General features: G+C 53.8%; 1 protein-coding gene across 1 annotated transcript in view; it reads left to right on the forward strand.

Moving 5' to 3' along the window:
• LOC137305219 (neurogenic locus notch homolog protein 1-like) overlaps window positions 1-23,593 on the forward strand; it is a 134,776-nt gene that overhangs the window by 80,057 nt on the left and 31,126 nt on the right. Inside the window, exons 15-22 of the mRNA XM_067974060.1 lie at window positions 805-918; window positions 1,605-1,724; window positions 3,848-4,000; window positions 8,477-8,705; window positions 10,232-10,433; window positions 13,202-13,355; window positions 18,005-18,189; window positions 21,396-21,528. Of these exons, the coding sequence (XP_067830161.1) occupies window positions 805-918; window positions 1,605-1,724; window positions 3,848-4,000; window positions 8,477-8,705; window positions 10,232-10,433; window positions 13,202-13,355; window positions 18,005-18,189; window positions 21,396-21,528 (1,290 nt within the window). The remainder of the gene's footprint in view (window positions 1-804; window positions 919-1,604; window positions 1,725-3,847; window positions 4,001-8,476; window positions 8,706-10,231; window positions 10,434-13,201; window positions 13,356-18,004; window positions 18,190-21,395; window positions 21,529-23,593) is intronic.

Genomic DNA, 23,593 nt, shown 5'->3' on the forward strand with positions numbered 1-23,593 from the left:
TGAAACGGCCCTTATCAAAGTCACAAATGACATCCTATGTGACTGTGACCATGGTAAACCATCCCTCCTCATCCTTCTCCACCTGTCTACAGCCTTGGACATGGTTGACCATACCGTCCTCCTCCAATGCCTCTCCTCTGTCGTCCAGCTGGATGGGACTGCCCTCGCCTGGTTCCATTCCTGTCGAACCAGAGAATTGCCTGCAGTGGCTTCTCTTCCCACTCCTGTACCGTTACCTCTGGAGTCCCCCAGAATCTATCCTTCAGCCCCCTCCCATTTCTCATCTCCATGCTGCCCCTCGGCGACATCATCTGAAAACACAACGTCAGGTTCCACACGTACACTGACGACACCCAGCTCTACCTCACCACCACCTCTCGACCCGTCCACTGCCTCTGATTTGTCACACTGCTTGTCCAACATCCAGTATTGGATGAGCAGAGTTATAGCTGCCCTGGTAGCGTTTGATGGGTAATCTCTTTCACCGTTCCTGCAGTCTTCTCCTCTATCTTTCCTCTCCCCTTCTGCTCGCTATCTGTTCTTTGCTCTATTAACTATTTTGAGCCATTTATTACATGAAAGGCGCTATATAAATCTAAGCTGTAGCTGTAGAGAAGGCAGTAAACGGAGAGCAGATCTCAAGCGGCGGGAATATTTAGACTTTGTGCGGCTGTTACCTTCTGCGGAGGTGGTGGGTCACTTGGGTGTGAGAGAGCCCTCGATGGTGGGAGGGCGGGCGCAGACAGCTCCGCACCCAGGTAACAATGCCCGAGTGACTCCTTCGTTTTGTGTTCTTTGCACTAGGCCAGAACTGCCAGATAAATCAAGACGACTGCCTCCCCGACCCCTGTTTGAACAAGGGACGGTGCGTCGATGGCATTGCCAGCTACTTATGCCAATGTGAGCTTCCCTACACAGGTATGCCAGCATTTCCAATTGTTTGGAGTGAAAGATTCGATAGTGGTTCGCCTCATGGCTTTGCAGTGCCTTACTGGGTAACAGCACTGGGGGTGGTGCTGACCCCTGCAGACCTGGGGGCGGGGGGTGACAAATGGTCCTTCAGTGCCCATGGCTGGTGGTTAGGTGGCAAAATCAGCCATGAGTCATGTTGCCACCCAATAACCTATACCGGGAAGGTGCATGGCTACAAAATTCCTGGGAGGGCAGAATGGAGACTAGAGTTGGGAGTGGGGTGGGGTGAAATTCGTCCCCTTCTATCTTGACGTTATTGAAAGAGGCGGGGCTGGCAGGACGATAGCCCACCCCACCGGAGGACAATATTTATCCCTCAACCAACATCATTAAAAATCTGATTATCTGGCCATTATTTCATTGCTGCTTGTGGGACCTTGCTGTGCGCAAATTGGACCTTTGATTAGGGTGAACCTGTGGTCGGTGCGGTCCTGTGGCCGGTGCGGTCCTGTGGCCGGTGCGGTCCTGTGGCCGGTGCGGTCCTGTGGATAGGGTGGACCTTTGGTGACCATAGTCCATCAGTTAACTGATCAGATGGGAGCGTTCCTGAGTGTAATTGCGCCAAGCAGCTTCTGCTGTCTCAATAATACCGGGAGTTGGTCAATTTTCTCAAAGCTTGTTTTCTCTTACAGGGCCCCACTGCGAGACATTACTGGCCCCCTGTGCTCAGGGCCCCTGTAGAAATGGTGGCACTTGCATTGAGTCAGCAGACTACCTGGCATTCTCCTGCGTGTGCCCGGGTGGATGGAAAGGTGAGGTACTCTGCAATTCATTTCACTTCATTCTCCTTCATTCCACAAACTCCAGATACCGTGGGGGCCTCACGGCCCTCTTGTGGTGGGCTCCTGTTGAACACAAGCTCAGCACGCCAAGAAAAAAGGTCACACTGTCATTTGTCACGTGACCTGCTATTCTGGCTCCTTTGAATGGCTGTCAACCAACCGCTGTCAGGTCCATTTTCCATTCTTGGAAGCTGGCAAAAAAATAAATGCATAAGGAACATAGGAACGTACAGGACTGGGAAAGACTCTGTTCATCTGTCCGTCCATCCATCAGTTCCAAAGGCCAGGAACAAAGTGAACCTATTCTTGGCAAGACAGGCAAATTTCTAATAAAATTGGATTACCCCATTTCAGGGTATGTATCCAAAAATGGGAGAGAAGGGCAGGTACAGCATGGGTCAGATACAGAGTAAAGCTCCCTCTACACTGTCCCATCAAACACTCCCAGGGCAGGTACAGCGCGGGTTAGATACAGAGTAAAGCTCCCTCTACACTGTCCCATCAAACACTCCCAGGTCAGGTATAGCACGGGTTAGATACAGAGTAAAGCTCCCTCTGCACTGTCCCATCAAACACTCCCAGGGCAGGTACAGCACGGGTTAGATACAGAGTAAAGCTCCCTCTACACTGTCCCATCAAACACTCCCAGGGCAGGTACAGCACGGGTTAGATACAGAGTAAAGCTCCCTCTACGCTGTCCCATCAAACACTCCCAGGGCAGGTACAGCACGGGTTAGACACAGAGTAAAGCTCCCTCTACACTGTCCCATCAAACACTCCCAGATCAGGTACAGCATGGGTCAGATACAGAGTAAAGCTCCCTCTACGCTGTCCCATCAAACACTCCCAGGGCAGGTACAGCATGGGTCAGATACAGAGTAAAGCTCCCTCTACGCTGTCCCGTCAAACACTCCCAGGGCAGGTACAGCACGGGTTAGATGCAGAGTAAAGCTCTGGGACGTCCTGAGTTTGTGAAAGCCGCTGTACAACTGCAATTTCTTTGTTTCTTTCACATCGAGCAAACAAAATGTTATCTGTGTTGATTTCTCAGTAACTTGATTTGGAGACTCTTGAGTATGGTGATGGGTTCCATACACTGTCAGATACCCGGCTGAACAAAGGAAAAACTTGGGTAACTGAGTCATACAGACTCGAAAGTGTGGGTTTAATACCCAGTTTGCTGAGTTAGCTGGTCTCAGTTGGGCCAACAGTAGAGATGCTACAATCGGCATCAACATTCAGGAGCTTAAGGAGAGAGGGAAAATATTCAGTCACATTCCAGGAAACCCTGGCTGGAAAGAGCACAATGTCAGGTGTTCGAACAACCCAGTAGATTAATCCAAGTTATATAGGTCGGGACTCCAGTGATAAATCAACATGATGGTTTCATTAACAGCGACAGAGAGTACAAGCAAGTTATGCTTCTATATACTTACTTGTAGGATATCCACCGGGGTCTGCCTTTACCTTTAACCAATCCAGCTGAGCTCTTAGCACAGAACACCAAAGAATTACTGAAAGTGAGCTTATTTATACACCTAGATGGACAATGTCAGATGACTTGCTCTAAACCTATCGATTCTGAGGTTATCACGTGATATTTATGTTTCATACGCTACCACACCAGTAGATGGCAATGTCGTGCCACATACCCTCCATTCTCACTGGAACGTGGCTTTGTTTATGTCGAAGATGAGACAATTTTGCACAGTTATAAACATCACACCTTAACACAAGAATAACAGCTCAAGCGCAGATATGTTGCCTCCAAACGAGCTATCATTCTTACACAAATGCTTTGATGCTTCTTAACTTGCATTAACCTGATAACTTCTGCCTACTTAGCATTCCCCCGGGCAATCCTAACTACCGAATCTAAACCACGTGTTAGCCTGTACCACACAGAATGACCGCTTGGGTGAGGTAGTAGAGGGCAGACGGTGCCTGTGGAAGCACCCTCAGGAGAGGGCAGGGACAGAATGGTAGCAACATACACCACAGAAAGAGGCCATTCAGCCCATCGTGCCTGTGCCGGAGACGTGCCAGAATTTGGAAAGAAAACACCGAAACAGCTTGAAATGTTTTCCTTGCAGGTGGGGTGTGTGAGGAGGATATTGACGAATGTGTCTACAACCCCTGCCTGAATCGAGGGACGTGCCTGAACTCTGATGGTGGGCACTTTTGCATTTGCCAACCGGGGTACACGGGCCCGCTGTGTGAGGTGGACATCGATGACTGCTCGCCCAGTAAGTGTCATGCCAATTGGCTTTTGGCATTTCTTTCTTACCGTCCCTCGGTTTTCTCCCCTTCTTCCCTCCCCCCGACTATCCTGTCCCACATACTGTGCCAGCACTGTAAGGTCATGAAAGCAGCCTCTAGCTAGACCGCCATTGGTGCTACATTTGAGCTGGCTGCAAGGAAACATGTGGTCAAGTAGAACAGAACTCGTCTTCTCAATTCACCCTCCCACCCCCAAATGGGCAAATGTGGATGACAATTGGATTAAACTACTCATGATATTGCACATAGCAGTCCCTCCTCTCCCCTCTACTGAATCCTCTCTCCTTCCACTCCCTCCTCTCCCCTCTACTGAATCCTCTCCCCTTTCACTCCCTCCTCTCCCCTCTACTGAATCCTCTCTCCTTCCACTCCCTCCACTCCCCTCTACTGAATCCTCTCCCCTTCCACTCCCTCCTCTCCCCTCTACTGAATCCTCTCCCCTTCCACTCCCTCCTCTCCCCTCTACTGAATCCTCCCTCCTTCCACTCCCTCCTCTCCCCTCTACTGAATCCTCTCCCCTTCCACTCCCTCCTCTCCCCTCTACTGAATCCTCTCTCCTTCCACTCCCTCCTCTCCCCTCTACTGAATCCTCTCCCCTTTCACTCCCTCCTCTCCCTCTACTGAATCCTCTCTCCTTCCACTCCCTCCTCTCCCCTCTACTGAGTCCTCTCTCCTTTCACTCCCTCCTCTCCCTCCACTGAATCCTCTCTCCTTCCACTCCCTCCTCTCCCCTCTACTGAATCCTCTCCCCTTCCACTCCCTCCTCTCCCCTCTACTGAGTCCTCTCCCCTTCCACTCCCTCCTCTCCCCTCCACTGAATCCTCTCTCCTTCCACTCCCTCCTTTCCCTCTACTGAGTCCTCTCTCCTTCCACTCCCTCCTCTCCCCTCTACTGAATCCTCTCCCCTTCCACTCCCTCCTCTCCCCTCTACTGAGTCCTCTCCCCTTCCACTCCCTCCTCTCCCCTCTACTGAATCCTCTCTCCTTCCACTCCCTCCTCTCCCTCTACTGAATCCTCTCCCCTTCCACTCCCTCCTCTCCCCTCTACTGAATCCTCTCCCCTTCCACTCCCTCCTCTCCCCTCTACTGAATCCTCTCCCCTTCCACTCCCTCCTCTCCCTCTACTGAATCCTCTCCCCTTCCACTCCCTCCTCTCCCCTCTACTGAATCCTCTCCCCTTCCACTCGCTCCTCTCCCCTCTACTGAATCCTCTCCCCTTCCACTCCCTCCTCTCCCCTCTACTGAATCCTCTCCCCTTCCACTCCCTCCTCTCCCCTCTACTGAGTCCTCTCCCCTTCCACTCCCTCCTCTCCCCTCTACTGAATCCTCTCTCCTTCCACTCCCTCCTCTCCCCTCTACTGATTCCTCTCTCCTTCCACTCCCTCCTCTCCCCTCTACTGAGTCCTCTCCCCTTCCACTCCCTCCTCTCCCCTCTACTGAATCCTCTCTCCTTCCACTCCCTCCTCTCCCCTCTACTGATTCCTCTCTCCTTCCACTCCCTCCTCTCCCCTCTACTGAGTCCTCTCCCCTTCCACTCCCTCCTCTCCCCTCTACTGAATCCTCTCTCCTTCCACTCCCTCCTCTCCCCTCTACTGAATCCTCTCTCCTTCCACTCCCTCCTCTCCCCTCTACTGAATCCTCTCCCCTTCCACTCCCTCCTCTCCCCTCTACTGAATCCTCTCTCCTTCCACTCCCTCCACTCCCCTCTACTGAATCCTCTCCCCTTCCACTCCCTCCTCTCCCCTCTACTGAGTCCTCTCCCCTTCCACTCCCTCCTCTCCCCTCTACTGAATCCTCTCCCCTTCCACTCCCTCCTCTCCCCTCTACTGAATCCTCTCTCCTTCCACTCCCTCCACTCCCCTCTACTGAATCCTCTCCCCTTCCACTCCCTCCTCTCCCCTCTACTGAATCCTCTCTCCTTCCACTCCCTCCTCTCCCCTCTACTGAATCCTCTCTCCTTCCACTCCCTCCTCTCCCCTCTACTGAATCCTCTCTCCTTCCACTCCCTCCACTCCCCTCTACTGAATCCTCTCCCCTTCCACTCCCTCCTCTCCCCTCTACTGAATCCTCTCTCCTTCCACTCCCTCCTCTCCCCTCTACTGAATCCTCTCTCCTTCCACTCCCTCCTCTCCCCTCTACTGAATCCTCTCCCCTTCCACTCCCTCCTCTCCCTCTACTGAATCCTCTCCCCTTCCACTCCCTCCTCTCCCCTCTACTGAATCCTCTCTCCTTCCACTCCCTCCACTCCCCTCTACTGAATCCTCTCCCCTTCCACTCCCTCCTCTCCCCTCTACTGAATCCTCTCCCCTTCCACTCCCTCCTCTCCCCTCTACTGAATCCTCTCTCCTTCCACTCCCTCCACTCCCCTCTACTGAATCCTCTCCCCTTCCACTCCCTCCTCTCCCCTCTACTGAATCCTCTCCCCTTCCACTCCCTCCTCTCCCCTCTACTGAATCCTCTCTCCTTCCACTCCCTCCTCTCCCTCTACTGAATCCTCTCTCCTTCCACTCCCTCCTCTCCCCTCTACTGAATCCTCCCTCCTTCCACTCCCTCCTCTCCCCTCTACTGAGTCCTCTCCCCTTCCACTCCCTCCTCTCCCTCTACTGAATCCTCTCTCCTTCTGCTCTCCCTTCTCCCCTATACTGAATCCTCTCCCCTTCCACTCCCTCGCTCCCCTCTACTGATTCCTCTCTTCTTCCACTCCCTCCTCTCCCCTCTACTGAATCCTCTCTCCTTCCACTCCCTCCTCTCCCCTCTATTGATTCCTCTCTTCTTCTGCTCTCCCTCCTCCCCTCAACTGATTCTTCTCTCCTGGCACTGCCCCCCTCCTCCTCTCCCCCCTCCGCTCCCTCCTCTCCTTCTCCTTTTCCGCTCCCTCCTCTCCCCTTCAATCCCTCCATTCCCCCTCTGCTCCCTCCACTCTCCCTCTGCTCCCTCCAACCCTGTGAACCATCGCCCAACTCCACCCCTACCTCACCTCCAGTGCCACCGAGACACCAGCCCTCATCTTTTTCACCTCAAGGAATGAATTCCCTGCTCTCCTAGCCTCCCTCCCCACCTCTACCCTCTGCACCTGCCATTCCTTCAGACTGCAGCTGGCTGTGACCGTGCCCATTCGGAGACCTGCACTCCCATTACCGTGGTCCTTGCCATCTTCCCCTGGCTTCTCGAACATCTATGTATCAATTCTAAGATCCTTACCCTTCCCTGCAAATGCCTCCTGCCCCATCCCACCTGAGTGATTTCCCTCAGGCCTATCTCCTTACTCTCCCCCGTCCGCTCCTCGTTCCCCGTCTACCTCGCTCCACAATTAGTGATCAGTCTTTCAACCGCTATGCCCCTGCCCCCCTGGAACTCCCTTCCTGAACCCCTCCTCCTCATCTCCTCCCTTCGAGCGCTCCTTCAGCCCGGCCCCTTTAACTCCATTCCACTCGAACTTTTCCATCCTGTACGGTGCCCACCTCATTCTCAGGTCTGTGCAGTGCTCTGGGACGTCTGGCCGCAGGAGCGCCATATAAGGGAAAAGTTACAAAATTAAAAAGGAGATGGGAAGACTCCTTGCACAGAGGTGGTCAGAATGTAGCTCAGGGCCAATCTTGGAACAAAATCCATAAACTTTTTTTGAAAGGTGAATTGGATAGTCGCTAATAAAATTAATATCAAAGGGTAGGGGTGACCAGGGATTAGACTGGGTCACTCACATGGAAGGAAGTCTTGCATTTATATAGCGCCTTTCACGACCTCAGGACATCCCAAAGTGCTTTACAGCCAATGAAGTACTATTGTTGTAATGTTAGAAATGCAGCAGCCAATTTGCGCACAGCAAGCTCCCACAAACGCTGCTCAGATAATCTGTTTTAGTGATGTTTGTTGAGGGATAAAAGTTGGCTACGACTCCCCTGCTCTTCTTCGAGATAGTGCTGTGGGATCTTTTACGTCCACCCGAGAGGGCAGACGTTTAACGTCTCATCCGAAAAACGCTCCCTCAGTGCTGCGCTGGGAGTGTCGGTCTAGAATAAGTGCCCGAGTCTCAGGAGTGGGACTTGAATCCATGACCTTCTGACCCAGAGGCGAGAGTGCTACCCACTGAGCTCCGGCTGACACCAAAGAGATCACCAGCACAGATGTGGGACGTTGGTGGCCTGTTTAAAGTGCTGTAAACAGTCTCTGAGTTATTACTGAGGAGGGATTGGATCACATTGAGTTGTCCATCGTCCAAACATGGGACGTCAGCGAGAATTATTGGGATGTCCTGATACTTACACTTGGGGTGGGGTGCAGATCAGTTCGACAAGACAACCAATATGGTGGCATCAATAATTTTACTGATTACGGTACAATTAGTTACACACAGTAACGAGACAGCAAGTAAAAAAGATGGATAGTATCCCAATCCTTTGGAGAACAGGCAACCACGTGTTGAAACTCTTGCCTTCATTCTAGACCCGTGCCACAATGGCGGCTCCTGCGGGGATCAGGTCGACTCCTTTGCGTGCTCCTGTCCGGCGGGCTTTGCCGGCGAGCGTTGCCAGGACGACGTCGACGAGTGTGGCAGCAACCCGTGCCAGAACGGGGCGGTCTGCGACGACTTCGTCAACGGCTACACCTGCGGCTGCGCGCTGGGGTTCGACGGTACCCACTGCGAGAACGACATCCCGGACTGCGCACCGAGGTACGGGCCGCGGGCGCCGAGGCCTCGGCAGGGCCCCAGAAAAGAACTGCCATTTTTACAGCGTCTTTCACGAGCTCTGGACGTCCCGAAGTGCTTTACAGCCAATGAAGTACTTTCGAAGAGTAGTTGTTGTAATGTAGGAAACGCGGCAGCCAATTTGCGCACAGCAAGATCCCACAAACAGCAGTGTGATAATTGACCAGATAATTTTTAGTGGTGTTGGTTGAGGGATAAATATTGGCCAGGACACCGGGGAGAACTCCCTGCTCTTCAAAATAGCGGCCGTGGGATCTTTTACGTCCATCTGAGAGGCAGATGGTTTAAACTTCTCATCCAAAAGATGGCATCTCCGACAATGCTGCACTCCCTCAGTATCTCACTGGGATTGTTGGCCTAGAATTTGTGCTCAAGTCTCTGGAGCGGGACTTGAACCCACGACCTTCTGACCCAGAGGTGAGAGTGCGACCCACTGAGCCCAGGCCGATACCGTGCAGACAGTCTGACGCACTGTGGCCTTGGGCCCAAATCATCAACACGGTTGAGTTTAATGGCGCAGTCTGTTCCTGGCTGCTCCGGGACTGAGCGCCCTGGAAAAACGGAAGGGTTTCCCAACAACCAGGCCCTGCTCAAAGAGTGCCGCCTTCATTGGTCGGTTAACGATTCCCGTTTCGGACAGGCCGCCTTGTTACAGCATTCGGAACCTGGCCCACGGTGTCCGTAGGCAGGGTGACTATTCCAGTTCCTCCAGAGTCTTATGGGCAGAGGTACAAAGCTTGATAACATCCCCAATCACCCCAGATTAAAATCAAAGTGCCAGGGAGTGGACAAACCAAGCGGGGAGGGGGGGAAGCTTTCCGGATTATTGGGAATCGGGCAGCGCTAGTGATCTGTCAACTACCGCAGGGGGCCTTGTTGCCGAACACTTCAGTAGAGGGCGATCCTCCTGTATTAATGTGTCTGATGGACGGTTTGCAGCAGAAACACTGGGAGGGCAATTTTAACCTAACCCGCCCGTCGGGAAACTGACGGGATGGGAGGGCGATGCCGGTTTCACACCCCCTCCCCGAATTTACGTCAGTATCGGGCGGGAGGGTAAAACCGTCCAGTTCGATTAAAATCAGCCCCGCTTGTCTGTCCTCTGCACGGGGCAGATTGGGAGCAATTTTAACTTGAACTGACCGGGCGGGAATCCCACAGGATCGAGTGGAACGCCATCCAAAATTACTCTCCATTGGCTCCAAATGGAAAGTAATATCGGGCGGAGTGTAAAAACCAGAGTTGCACGCGATCTCGTGGGATTCCTGCCCAATGAGTTGGGTTAAAATTGCATTTTAGTGTTCTTATTTCAGATTTCCAACATCTGCAGGTTTTATTTTTTTATTCACAGCCGGTCCAGCTGTGCTAAAAATCAACTTCGCTCATCGGACATAACGTTTAATTAAGTTGACCCGGCTAATACTCCGACAGAGCCCGCGCGGACGGGCGCCCGAATCCGTGGTCTCATCGAGACCCTTTTTATTCCGCAGCTCGTGTCTGAATGGAGGGACGTGCGTCGACCGAGTCGCCAACTTCTCCTGCTGCTGTCCCGCCGGCTTCGCTGGCCGCTACTGCCAGCAGGAAATAAACGAGTGCGACTCGCAGCCCTGCCTGAACGGAGGCACCTGCCAGGACGGCTACGGGGCCTACAAGTGCTCCTGCGCGCAGGGCTACGCTGGGAACGACTGTCAGGTAATCAGGCGGCGACGGAAAATGGAGGACCGACGACAGACAAAGGTGGCCGTGCCTCAGGTCACAAAGCTGAGTGCGTCCTCGGCCCTGCTGGAGCATGAGGAACAGGAGGATGGCCGTTCAGCCCCTCGGGCCGGCTCCGTCATTCAAATTCGATCCTGGCTGATCTGTACCTCAACTCCACTTACCCGCCTTTGCTCCACATCCCTCGATACCCTGACCCAACAAAAATCTATCGATCTCAGTCTTGAAAGCAGTCGAGATTAATCGCGATTAACTTTTTTACTGGCTTGACGGCGGTATTAAAAAACCTTTCCCGCCTGACTCCTCACTTCCTCATGTGTGACCCCCTGGTATTTCAACCCTTGACCATTGTGAACGGTTTTCCTGGGGCAGCTCATGTCAAATCCTTTCGTAGTCATGGAAACTCAACGTCTCCTCTTCTCCAAAGAAAGCAGTTCCTCAACCTTCCCTCCCAACTTGACCTCCCTGATAAGCTCAGTGTAAAAGGCCGCATCCTGTTTGGCGGTTTTCCATCTCCTCCAGAATCACCGCACCTCGGAACGTCGCGGTCATCCTGGAAAACCGGGAGGCGCTCGGTGTGAACGGAACGATAGCTCCGTCAGTAATGCCGGGGTGGGGGGCGGTTTTGTGGGGGAATGGTGGGTGTGACGCCAAGTCACTTAAAGGTTATCAGTCAGTGAGATGTTTTGATGGTTGCTGTTTCCTTCGGTGCTGCAGTCTGTTAATCTGTTCCTCATGGGTCTTTCCAACACATTAACCAACCGCGAATGATGCTGTTCGTTTTTCAAATAGTTCACTCATTGGAACAGAAGCTTCCTGATCCTCTTGCATTATTCTCTGTGGTGGGTCGGCTGATGTCAATGGGTTGGCCAAGCATTTTGTTATTGAGCGAGATTCCACCCTCTTGTGTTTCCGTCAGTGCCCACGGTGGGGGGGAGTGCCTGCAGGTTGTACTGGGTGAATAGCCTTCCTCATCCGTAACTATCTTGCCTACGTCGCACGCCTTCCCCGCGCCAATTGGCATTCGGAATTGTACTTCCTGTTTCGTGTCCCGAGATGAGGGGCATTTATGACAAAATGGCCGCCTCTGCCTATGTGGTGCTGAAAAATTTAAGATGCAGAAACATTAGCCAAATGGTTTACTGGCACCAGATGTTGAGTGCGACTTCAAATATAAAATTGTGCTTATTAAAGTCAGGGATGTTGGAAAAATGAAACACCTTCCATTTTAGGCACCAAGCATGGCCCAAAGCCATTACACGGAAGGCCCCTAATCAAGGAGGCTTTGGTTGTTGCCGTGGGCCTGATTTGAACTGAGATGTGAGAGGTCAGCTGCTCACCCACTGCGCCACCCAGTGCCCCCAACTTGAGTGCTTCTAAAAGTGGATGTTCTGAGCTCCCCAGCCACTCACAGGAACAGGAGGAGGCCATTCAGCCCCTCGAGCCTGCTCCGCCATTCCATTCGATCATGGCCGATCTGTGCCTTTGCTCCATATCCCTCGATACCCTTACCTAAAAAAAAATCTAATCGATCTTAGTCTTGGAAGCTCCTACTGACCTGCAACATCCACAGCCTTTTGGGGGAAAGATATCAGATTTCTACAACCCTTTGTGTGATAAAGTGCTTCCTGATTTCGCTCCTGAAATGCCTAATTTTAAGATTATGTCCTCTTGTTCTGGATTTCACCAGCAGAAGAAATAGTTTCTCCCTATCTACCCTGTTGTATCCTTTTAATCATTTCAAACACCTCAATCAGATTCCCCCTCGACCTTCCATACTCAGGAGATGCTTGGTGTGACCCATACAGAGCAGGAGTTTCTGCTGCGTTCTCATCTCAGTCAGGGGACTATATCTGGCCTCAGTGCCCCCTTAGGCCAGAAGATGGGATATATCAGCCAGGGTTCCTGCTCCTGGTGGCCAGGCAATGACTACTGCCCTCTGGGGCAGCGCACGCGAGCCAGCGTTACACGGAGACAGAAGCGCGGGCCACCTGAGCGAGACGCTGGAGGCGGCCAGCTCCAAGGAACCACGGCCCCAGCAAGAGTAAACGCCGTCTGGACGTGGTGTTGGGAAACAGTTCGAACAACAGCAACAAAAAAGAGGTCACAATCCAGAATTCACACAGAGCACCAATTCAAAATATTTTATCAAAACTAGGCTCGATGGGCTGAATGGCCTCCTTCTGTGCTGTACGATTCTATGATTGCAACTACGCAAAAGCCATCCTGGCTTTTGCGTAGTTGCAATCATAGAATCGTACAGCACAGAAGGAGGCCATTCAGCCCATCGAGCCTATGCCGGCTCTTTGAAAGAGCTATCCAATTAGTCCCACTCCCCTGCTCTTTCCCCATAGTCCTATTCAAGTATTTTTCCAACTCCCTTTTGACAGTTACTATTGAATCTGCTTCCACCACCCTATCAGACAGTGCATTCCAGATCATAACAACTCACTGCGTAAAATAAATTTCTCCTCATCTTCCCCCCTACATTTTTGGCCAGTTATCTTAATTACCTAAATTACAGTGGATCTCCTCACCTCTCTTCCTCCTATGATCTGCAGCCTTTTAACGCCCAAGCTTGGTGTCAGCCAATGACTATTTCCTGATCTTCCCTCCTACCATGTCAACCTTGCTGGTGAGTGGAGCTTTGGCCTTCGGGCCCTGTCCCACACCGTGGACCTTCACCGAGCCTTGCTGAGCTAACGCTCGCTCTGTCGTTCACTATTCCTTTCTTTAACCCCTAGACTCTGATAAAGTGGTGTGCCAGACCCGTGTGTAAGAACGATGGCAAGTGTGAGCAGGTGAACACGTCCTTTCACTGCGAGTGCAAGACAGGCTGGACGGGTCTTTACTGCGACGTCCCGAAAGTTTCTTGCGAGATCGCTGCCAGCAAACTGGGTAAGAGATTATTCCCGGTTGTTTCTGCTCTACGTACTGTAGTCCGTGGACTAATAGTGTACTAGGCACTGTCTAGGGAGCCATGGTTTGGAGAGGAAGGACAAGATTAGATAGGGTTATGATGGATCTTGGAGGGAGAGAGAGGAGATAAACGGGGCCAATAGGGCTGGCTGGGACAGAAGAGGCTGGGCAATATCGCCATGAGGGGGTTTATGAGAGAGAGAGAGAGGAGAGTGGGCAGGTGATGATGGGTATTGGTGAGAGAGAGAGAGGAGAGTGGGCAGGTGATGATGGGGATTGGGTGAGAGAGAGAGGAGAGTGGGGAGGTGATGATGGGGATTGGGCGAGAGAGAGAGGAGAGTGGGAAGGTGATGATGGGGATTGGTGAGAGAGAGGAGAGTGGGCAGGTGATGATGGGGATTGGGTGAGAGAGAGAGGAGAGTGGGAAGGTGATGATGGGGATTGGGTGAGAGAGCGAGGAGAGTGGGCAGGTGATGGTGGGGATTGGTGAGAGAGAGGAGAGTGGGGAGGTGATGATGGGGATTGGGTGAGAGAGAGAGGAGAGTGGGCAGGTGATGATGGGGATTGGGTGAGAGAGAGAGGAGAGTGGGGAGGTGATGATGGGGATTGGTGAGAGAGAGAGAGGAGAGTGGGGAGGTGATGATGGGGATTGGGTGAGAGAGAGAGGAGAGTGGGCAGGTGATGATGGGGATTGGTGAGAGAGAGGAGAGTGGGGAGGTGATGATGGGGATTGGGTGAGAGAGAGGAGAGTGGGGAGGTGATCATGGGGATTGGGTGAGAGAGAGAGGAGAGTGGGCAGGTGATGATGGGGATTGGGTGAGAGAGAGGAGAGTGGGCAGGTGATGATGGGGATTGGGTGAGAGAGCGAGGAGAGTGGGCAGGTGATGGTGGGGATTGGGTGAGAGAGAGAGGAGAGTGGGCAGGTGATGATGGGGATTGGGTGAGAGAGAGGAGAGTGGGCAGGTGATGATGGGGATTGGGTGAGAGAGAGAGGAGAGTGGGCAGGTGATGATGGGGATTGGGTGAGAGAGAGAGGAGAGTGGGCAGGTGATGATGGGGATTGGTGAGAGAGAGAGGAGAGTGGGCAGGTGATGATGGGGATTGGGTGAGAGAGAGAGGAGAGTGGGCAGGTGATGATGGGGATTGGTGAGAGAGAGAGGAGAGTGGGCAGGTGATGATGGGGATTGGGTGAGAGAGAGAGGAGAGTGGGCAGGTGATGATGGGGATTGGTGAGAGAGAGAGGAGAGTGGGCAGGTGATGATGGGGATTGGGTGAGAGAGAGGAGAGTGGGCAGGTGATGATGGGGATTGGGTGAGAGAGAGAGGAGAGTGGGCAGGTGATGATGGGGATTGGGTGAGAGAGAGAGGAGAGTGGGCAGGTGATGATGGGGATTGGTGAGAGAGAGGAGAGTGGGCAGGTGATGATGGGGATTGGGTGAGAGAGAGAGGAGAGTGGGCAGGTGATGATGGGGATTGGTGAGAGAGAGAGGAGAGTGGGCAGGTGATGATGGGGATTGGGTGAGAGAGAGAGGAGAGTGGGCAGGTGATGATGGGGATTGGTGAGAGAGGAGAGTGGGCAGGTGATGATGGGGATTGGGTGAGAGAGAGGAGAGTGGGCAGGTGATGATGGGGATTGGGTGAGAGAGAGAGGAGAGTGGGGAGGTGATGATGGGGATTGGGTGAGAGAGAGGAGAGTGGGCAGGTGATGATGGGGATTGGGTGAGAGAGAGAGGAGAGTGGGGAGGTGATGATGGGGATTGGGTGAGAGAGAGGAGAGTGGGGAGGTGATCATGGGGATTGGGTGAGAGAGAGAGGAGAGTGGGCAGGTGATGATGGGGATTGGTGAGAGAGAGAGGAGAGTGGGCAGGTGATGATGGGGATTGGGTGAGAGAGAGAGGAGAGTGGGCAGGTGATGATGGGGATTGGGTGAGAGAGAGAGGAGAGTGGGCAGGTGATGATGGAGATTGGTGAGAGAGAGAGAGGAGAGTGGGAAGGTGATGATGGGGATTGGGCGAGAGAGAGAGGAGAGTGGGCAGGTGATCATGGGGATTGGGTGAGAGAGAGAGGAGAGTGGGCAGGTGATGATGGGGATTGGGTGAGAGAGAGAGGAGAGTCGGCAGGTGATGATGGGGATTGGGTGAGAGAGAGAGGAGAGTGGGCAGGTGATGATGGGGATTGGGTGAGAGAGAGGAGAGTGGGCAGGTGATGATGGGGATTGGGTGAGAGAGAGAGGAGAGTGGGCAGGTGATGATGGGGATTGGGTGAGAGAGAGGAGAGTGGGCAGGTGATGATGGGGATTGGGTGAGAGAGAGGAGAGTGGGCAGGTGATGATGGGGATTGGGTGAGAGAGAGAGGAGAGTGGGGAGGTGATGATGGGGATTGGGTGAGAGAGAGAGGAGAGTGGGCAGGTGATGATGGGGATTGGGTGAGAGAGAGAGGAGAGTGGGCAGGTGATGATGGGGATTGGTGAGAGAGAGAGAGGAGAGTGGGGAGGTGATGATGGGGATTGGGCGAGAGAGAGAGGAGAGTGGGGAGGTGATGATGGGGATTGGGTGAGAGAGAGAGGAGAGTGGGCAGGTGATGATGGGGATTGGGTGAGAGAGAGAGGAGAGTGGGGAGGTGATGATGGGGATTGGGCGAGAGAGAGAGGAGAGTGGGGACGTGATGATGGGGATTGGGTGAGAGAGAGAGGAGAGTGGGCAGGTGATGATGGGGATTGGGTGAGAGAGAGAGGAGAGTGGGCAGGTGATGATGGGGATTGAGTGAGAGAGAGAGGAGAGTGGGCAGGTGATGATGGGGATTGGGTGAGAGAGAGAGGAGAGTGGGGAGGTGATGATGGGGATTGGGTGAGAGAGAGAGGAGAGTGGGCAGGTGATGATGGGGATTGGGTGAGAGAGAGAGGAGAGTGGGCAGGTGATGATGGGGATTGGGTGAGAGAGAGAGGAGAGTGGGCAGGTGATGATGGGGATTGGGTGAGAGAGAGAGGAGAGTGGGGAGGTGATGATGGGGATTGGGTGAGAGAGAGAGGAGAGTGGGCAGGTGATGATGGGGATTGGGTGAGAGAGAGAGGAGAGTGGGCAGGTGATGATGGGGATTGGGTGAGAGAGAGAGGAGAGTGGGCAGGTGATGATGGGGATTGGGTGAGAGAGAGAGGAGAGTGGGCAGGTGATGATGGGGATTGGGTGAGAGAGAGAGGAGAGTGGGCAGGTGATGATGGGGATTGGGTGAGAGAGAGAGAGGAGAGTGGGCAGGTGATGATGGGGATTGGTGAGAGAGAGAGGAGAGTGGGGAGGTGATGATGGGGATTGGTGAGAGAGAGAGGAGAGTGGGCAGGTGATGATGGGGATTGGTGAGAGAGAGAGGGGAGAGTGGACGAGGTTACGATGGACCTGAGCAGCTCAGGAAGGGTCACAAACAGGCTGGGAAAAGGGTCATGATGTGGGTGGACAAGAGATAGATGACAGGGCAAGATAATCATGGGGGCAAAATAATCATGGGGTAAGGGGCAAGAGAGAGGGGGGAGAATGGATATCACCTTCCTTCACTTTACATCTGTGTCTCCATTTTTCACCGTTTTACACTCAGATGGATGGTTCTATCAATAGATAGACTCATGTCTCTTTATCTAGTTATGTCTGTCTTTATTTGTCAGTCTGTATGTGTACGCGCCTGTGTCTCTTGATAGGAAGACATTGTGTATCTGTCTGTCTCGCTGTCTGTCCCTCTCATATCCGAGCAGTCTGAATAAGCACAGATGGTATAGCACAGGTAGAGACATAGGAACATAGATACAGGAGGAGTCTGTTCCACCATTCAATTAGATCAAGGCTGATCTGTATCTTAACTCCATCTCCCCGACATACGGACAACCATCAGAGTCACGTTGAGCTTGTGTTGAATCTATCGATTCCTCCCACTGCTTCCTTCAGGCCTCTGCCCGTTCCAGGTCGACAGGTGTGTGTTAAGGGCTGAAGATGCCTCCATAAACTATGGCTCTAGTCAAGTGGCTCAGTGGATAGCCTTCTTGCCTTGGAGTTAGAAGGTTGTGGGTTTAAGTCCCACTTCAGAGACTTGAGTATAAAATCTAGGCTGATACGTCAGTGCCAGTACTGAGGGAGTGCTGCACTGTTGGAAGGTGCTGTCTTTCAGATAAAATGTGAAACTGGAGGTCCTGTCTTGCCCTCTCAGGTGGACATAAAAGATCCTATTGCATCATTCAAAAAAGAGCAGCAAAATTCTCCCTGGTGTCCTGGGGCCAATATTTATCCCTCAACCAACTTCACCTAAAAACAGATGTTCTGGTTATTATCACATTGCTGTTTGTGGGAGCTTGCTGTGCGCAAATTGGCTGCTACGTTACAACAACGTCCACACTTCAAAAAGTACTTAATTGGCTGTAAAATGCTTTGGGATATCCTGGGGTTGTTTAAAAACGCCAGTTCTTTTTTCAAAGTGGTTTCATTAAAAATATGGACATCAGTGCGATCAGTGCCCAGGACTAAAAGTTACCCTCTGGTTTGAGGAATAGGACACTTTTCACTGTCGGGAATCAAACGGCGCACTGAGTGAGGTTGGAGATTTTCTCCTGAACTGTCTTAAACTGTACTCTGGCCATTTCTCTCCCCGCAGGGGTGGATACCAGGCAGCTGTGCCAGAATGGCGGGCAGTGCATTGACGCGGGAAACTCCCATTACTGCCAGTGCCCGGCTGGATTTGAGGGCAGTTACTGCAAGACGCAGGTCAACGAGTGCGAGCATGACCCGTGTCAAAATGGAGCCACCTGCCTCGACTTAATCGCAAAGTATTCCTGCCAGGTACTGGGTTCCCTGACGTCCATGGGCGGCTCCTCCCAGGGAGAGCTGTAAATAGAGTGTGGTTTAAATGTGTACATTTATACCCATCACCCACTCCGTGCTCGCTGATCTACATCGTCTCCCGGCCCGGCAACACCTCGATTTTAAAAATTGTCACCCTCGCGTTCAAATCCCTCCACGGCCTCGGCCCCTCGCTATCTCTGTAACCCTCCTCCAACTCCACAACCCTCCGAGATCTCTGCGCTCCTCCAATTCTGGCCTCTTGGGCATCCTCCATTTTCTTCCCCCCCCCTACCATTGGCGGCCGTGCCTTCAGCCGCCTGGGCCCTAAGCTCTGGAATTCCCTCCCTAAACCTCTCCCCCTCTCTCTCCTCCTTTTGAGATGTTGCGTAAAACCCACCTCTTTGCCCAAGCTTTTGGTCACCTGTCCTAATATCTCCTTATGTGGCTCGGTGTCAAATTTTGTTTGGTAATCGCTCCTGTGAAGCGCCTTGGGATGTTTTACTACGTTAAAGGCGCTATATAAATGCAGGTTTTTATTGTAGTTGTTGTCTGACAAAGGGGCTGGTTTCTTCTGGTCACTATTTCCAACTAAATGGTTCCTATTCTTTCAGAATGACTTTATTTCCTTCCCCCTCCCCTCACCGGGTGGTCCAGTGGGTAACTGCACTGCCCCTTATGGTACTGAGCCTCACAGATCAGGCAGAGCCCAGCCTCAATCTGTTCTCAGCTGGTGCACCGAGGGGACCCTCGACAATTGACCTCAGTGTTTGCCAGGAGTTCCCGCTCTCTGGTCGGCTCTCCAGTGACTCCTGCTGGCAAGTGTGGGCGATGCGGGCCTGCCTGAGATACCCCCCAACCCGAGCCCCCACCCCCAAATACGGCTCGCTCCCTCTTTTCATGCCCGCTGACACTCATCCTGGACTTTTCCCACTTGTGGCGCTCGTGTAAAGGTCAGAATCGCGGGATGGGGTCGAGCAAATTCCCGACACTCACCCTCGGCATCAGCTCAGGATCACTGAAGGAGAAAAGCTCCGGGCTCGCTGTCCGGCCTCGCACCTGAAGCATTAGCCACTCGGGGAAGGTGCAAGAGATGTTTCTGGCACAGAGAGACCCACAATCCCCCGGGAACCGCATCCCACCTGGAAACGCCCCCCCCCTCAGTCCCACAATCCCGCCCCCCTCAGTCCCACAATCCCGCCCCCCTCAGTCCCACAATCCCGCCCCCCCCCTCAGTCCCACAATCCCGCCCCCCTCAGTCCCACAATCCCGCCCCCCTCAGTCCCACAATCCCGCAAACCTCAGTCCCACAATCCCGCCCCCCTCAGTCCCACAATCCCGCAAACCTCAGTCCCACAATCCCGCCCCCCTCAGTCCCACAATCCCGCCCCCCTCAGTCCCACAATACCGCCCCCCTCAGTCCCACAATACCGCCCCCCCCCTCAGACCCACAATCCCGCCCCCCTCAGTCCCACAATCCCGCCCCCCTCAGTCCCACAATACCGCCCCCCCCTCCAGACCCACATTCCCCCCCGCCTCAGTACCACATTCCCCCCCCTCAGACCCACATTCCCCCACCTCAGTCCCACAATTCCGCCCCCCCCCTAAGTACCACATTCCCCTCCCCCTCAGACCCACATTCCCCCCCCCTCAGACCCACATTCCCCCCCCTCAGACCCACAATCCCCCCCCTCAGTACCACAATTCCGCCCCCCCCCTCAGTCCCACATTCCCCCCCCTCAGACCCACAATCCCCCCCCTCAGTACCACAATTCCGCCCCCCCCCTCAGTCCCACATTCCCCCCCCTCAGACCCACATTCCCCCCCCCTCAGACCCACATTCCCCCCCCTCAGACCCACATTCCCCCCCCTCAGACCCACATTCCCCCCCCTCAGACCCACATTCCCCCCCCTCAGACCCACATTCCCCCCCCACAGATCCACATTCCCCCCCTCAGTCACACATTCCCCCCCCTCAGACCCACCTTCCCCCCCGTCAGACCCACATTCCCCCCCCCTCAGACCCACATTCCCCCCCCTCAGACCCACATTCCCCCCCCTCAGACCCACATTCCCCCCCCTCAGACCCACATTCCCCCCCCTCAGGCACACATTCCCCCCCCCCTCAGACCCACATTCCCCCCCTCAGATCCACATTCCCCCCCCTCAGACCCACATTCCCCCCCCCGTCCCACATTCCCTCCCCCTCAGACCCACATTCCCCCCCCTCAGACCCACATTCCCCCCCCTCCGACCCACATTCCCCCCCCTCAGACCCACATTCCCCCCCCTCAGACCCACATTCCCCCCTCAGACCCACATTCCCCCCCCTCAGACCCACATTCCCCCCCCTCAGACCCACATTCCCCCCCCTCAGACCCACATTCCCCCCTCAGACCCACATTCCCCCCCCTCAGACCCACATTCCCCCCCCTCAGACTCACATTCCCCCCCCCCGACCCACATTCCCCCCCCCCGACCCACATTCCCCCCCCCCAGTCCCACATTCCCCCCCCCTCAGACCCACATTCCCCCCCCTCAGACCCACATCCCCCCCCCCGTCAGACCCACATTCCCCCCGACCCACATTCCCCCCCCGTCAGACCCACATTCCCCCCCGACCCACATTCCCCCCCCCCTCAGACCCACATTACCCCCCCCTCAGACCCACATTCCCCCTGCTTCAGACCCACATTCCCCCCCCCTCAGACCCACATTCCCCCCCTCCTCAGACCCACATTCCCCCCCCCTCAGACCCACATTCCCCCCCCCGTCCCACATTCCCTCCCCCTCAGACCCACATTCCCCCCCCCTCAGACCCACATTTTCCCCCCCCCTCAGACCCACATTCGCCCCCCCCCTCAGACCCACAATCCCCCCCCTCAGACCCACATTCGCCCCCTCCCCCTCAGACCCACAATCCCCCCCCTCAGACCCACATTCGCCCCCCCCCTCAGACCCACAATCCCCCCCTCAGACCCACAATCCCCCCCTCAGACCCACAATCCCCCCCATCAGACTCACATTCGCCCCCCCCCTCAGACCCACAATCCCCCCCCTCAGTACCACATTTTCCCCCCCCTCAGACCCACATTCCCCCCCCCCCCCTCAGACCCACACCTGGAGAGACAGAGCCTCCTGTTGTCTCCTGTCCGGAGTGATATCGCAGCAAAGACTGAAGGAGCTCTTGGTGTCTTCACTTGCAGTGTCTCCCTGGTTACTACGGCACGAACTGCTCAGAAGAGATCGACGAATGTCGCTCCCAGCCCTGTCAAAATGGCGGGACCTGCATCGACCTGGTCAACGGCTTTCAGTGCTCCTGTCTGCACGGGACTCAGGGTAAGCATCGAACCAGAGGTGGGGGTCTGTACCGGGAGAAGGTGCCATCTACGAGCTGGAGGATCGCATTACTGCGGTGTAGGTGAATCTTAGTGAGAAAGCAGCCCCTCAGGCAATAAAACTGACTCTGCCACAGACCATGTACAATCTACCCCATCATGGACTGTACCCCATCTATAGACCCTCCTGGGGGACCCTCCTCCCATGGACCATGTACAATCTACCCCATCATAGAGCGTACCCCACCCATAGACCCTCCTGGGGGACCCTCCTCCCACAGACCATGTACAATCTACCCATCATGGAGGGTACCCCACCTATAGACCCTCCTGGGGGACCCTCCTCCAATGGACCATGTACAATCTACCCCATCATGGACTGCACCCCACCTATAGACCCTCCTCCCACAGACCATGCACAAGTGACCCCATCATGGACTGTACCCCACCGAAAGACCCTCCTGGGGGTACCCTCCTCCCACAAACCATGTACAAGTGACCCCATCATGGACTGTACCCTGCCTATAGGCCCTCCTGGGGGACCCTCCTCCCACAGACTGTGTACAAGCGACCCTATTATTGGTACTGATCACTGGCTAGCCTTCAGAATCCTTGGCTGATCTTATCTCCCCTTCTGGAATTGAAGCGGATTGAAGCCAGTCATAGTGTCCTTAATCCACCTCCTCGACCCCACCACTGGCCAGAGGTGGAACCAGAGATCTGACCTGGCCCTGTAGAGCTCGGCACTAACTGAGGCTCGGGGGAGGCGGGGAGCGAACCTCATTCACTGGTGGGAAGTTCCCCTGTGGCTCAAAGTGTGGGAATACTCAAAACCATTTCCCAAGTGTATTACGGAGGCTGTTGGCTAATTCCATATCCTTTTTAATAACCGATTCGAAAAGCTACAGACAGTAATATGTCTGACAACTAACATCACTTATTGTCGTTTCAAAACATTTATCTTAAGATTTACGAGGATGTTGCCAGGGCTGGAGAATTTTAGCTATGAGGACAGATTGGATAGACTAGGATTGTTTTCTTTGGAACAGAGGAGGTGTTTTAATTAAGGAGTATAAAATTTTGAGGGGCCTAGATAGAGTGGATAGGCAGGACATATTTCCCTTAGCAGGGGGGTCAGTGACCGGGGGGAAAAGATTTGAGGAAATTGGTCGAAGGATTAGAGGGGAGCTGAGGAGAATTTTTTTCACCCAGAGGGTGATGGGGGTCTGGAACTCACTGCCTGAAAGGGTGGGAGAGGCAGAAACCCTCAACTCAATTAAAACTCGATGCGCACTCGAAGTGCTGTAACCCACAGGGCTACGGACCAAGTGGGATTAAGCCGGATGGCTCTTTATCGGCCAGCACGGACACGATGGGCTGAAAGGCCTCCTTCTGTGCCGTAACTTTCTCTGATTCTATGATGATTAAGTCCGAATACAGAGCAGTACACGCAGTTCTACATGTAGAAACTCACGCGTAAAGAACTCCCCAGGAATCATGAGTGCTGCTTGTCCAAAGCCTCTCACGGAAGTTCTCCTTGGAGCCAGTTAAAGTTCCGACTGAGCTCCAGTGAGTTGCATCCACATGTGTTTCGTCACTAGGACAAGTACAGGTGTCCCATATCATCATATACCCAGTTGACACAATTGCTGCGGTTCAGCTTATCAGTTGTTACCCCCCACCCCCCCCCCACTGTCGTGTACACCTCTGCCCAGGGGGCAATTTTAACCTAACTTGCCCGGCGGGAATCCCACGGGATCGGGTGGAACGCTGGTTTTACATCCCGCCCGATATTACTCTCCGCTGACTACAAATGTTTCCTGATGGGCCAGTTAAGTTAAAATTGCAATTCCCCCCCCACCATGTCCTATCTCTTCTAATTTTTATTGCAAAGGAAATATTTCATCTTACGTACAATCAAAATTGCTCCTTCACACTCCTCCCCCACTGCTGTGATTTTTTTTGTCTGATTCAGCAGACAATTTAAACCAATTCTCCCTGTTTTAATACAGGGAGATTGGGTTTGTTTTCCTTGGAGCAGAGGAGGCTGAGGGGGGACATGATTG

This window comes from Heptranchias perlo, chromosome 39, assembly GCF_035084215.1.
Source record: "Heptranchias perlo isolate sHepPer1 chromosome 39, sHepPer1.hap1, whole genome shotgun sequence".
NCBI lineage: Eukaryota > Metazoa > Chordata > Chondrichthyes > Hexanchiformes > Hexanchidae > Heptranchias > Heptranchias perlo.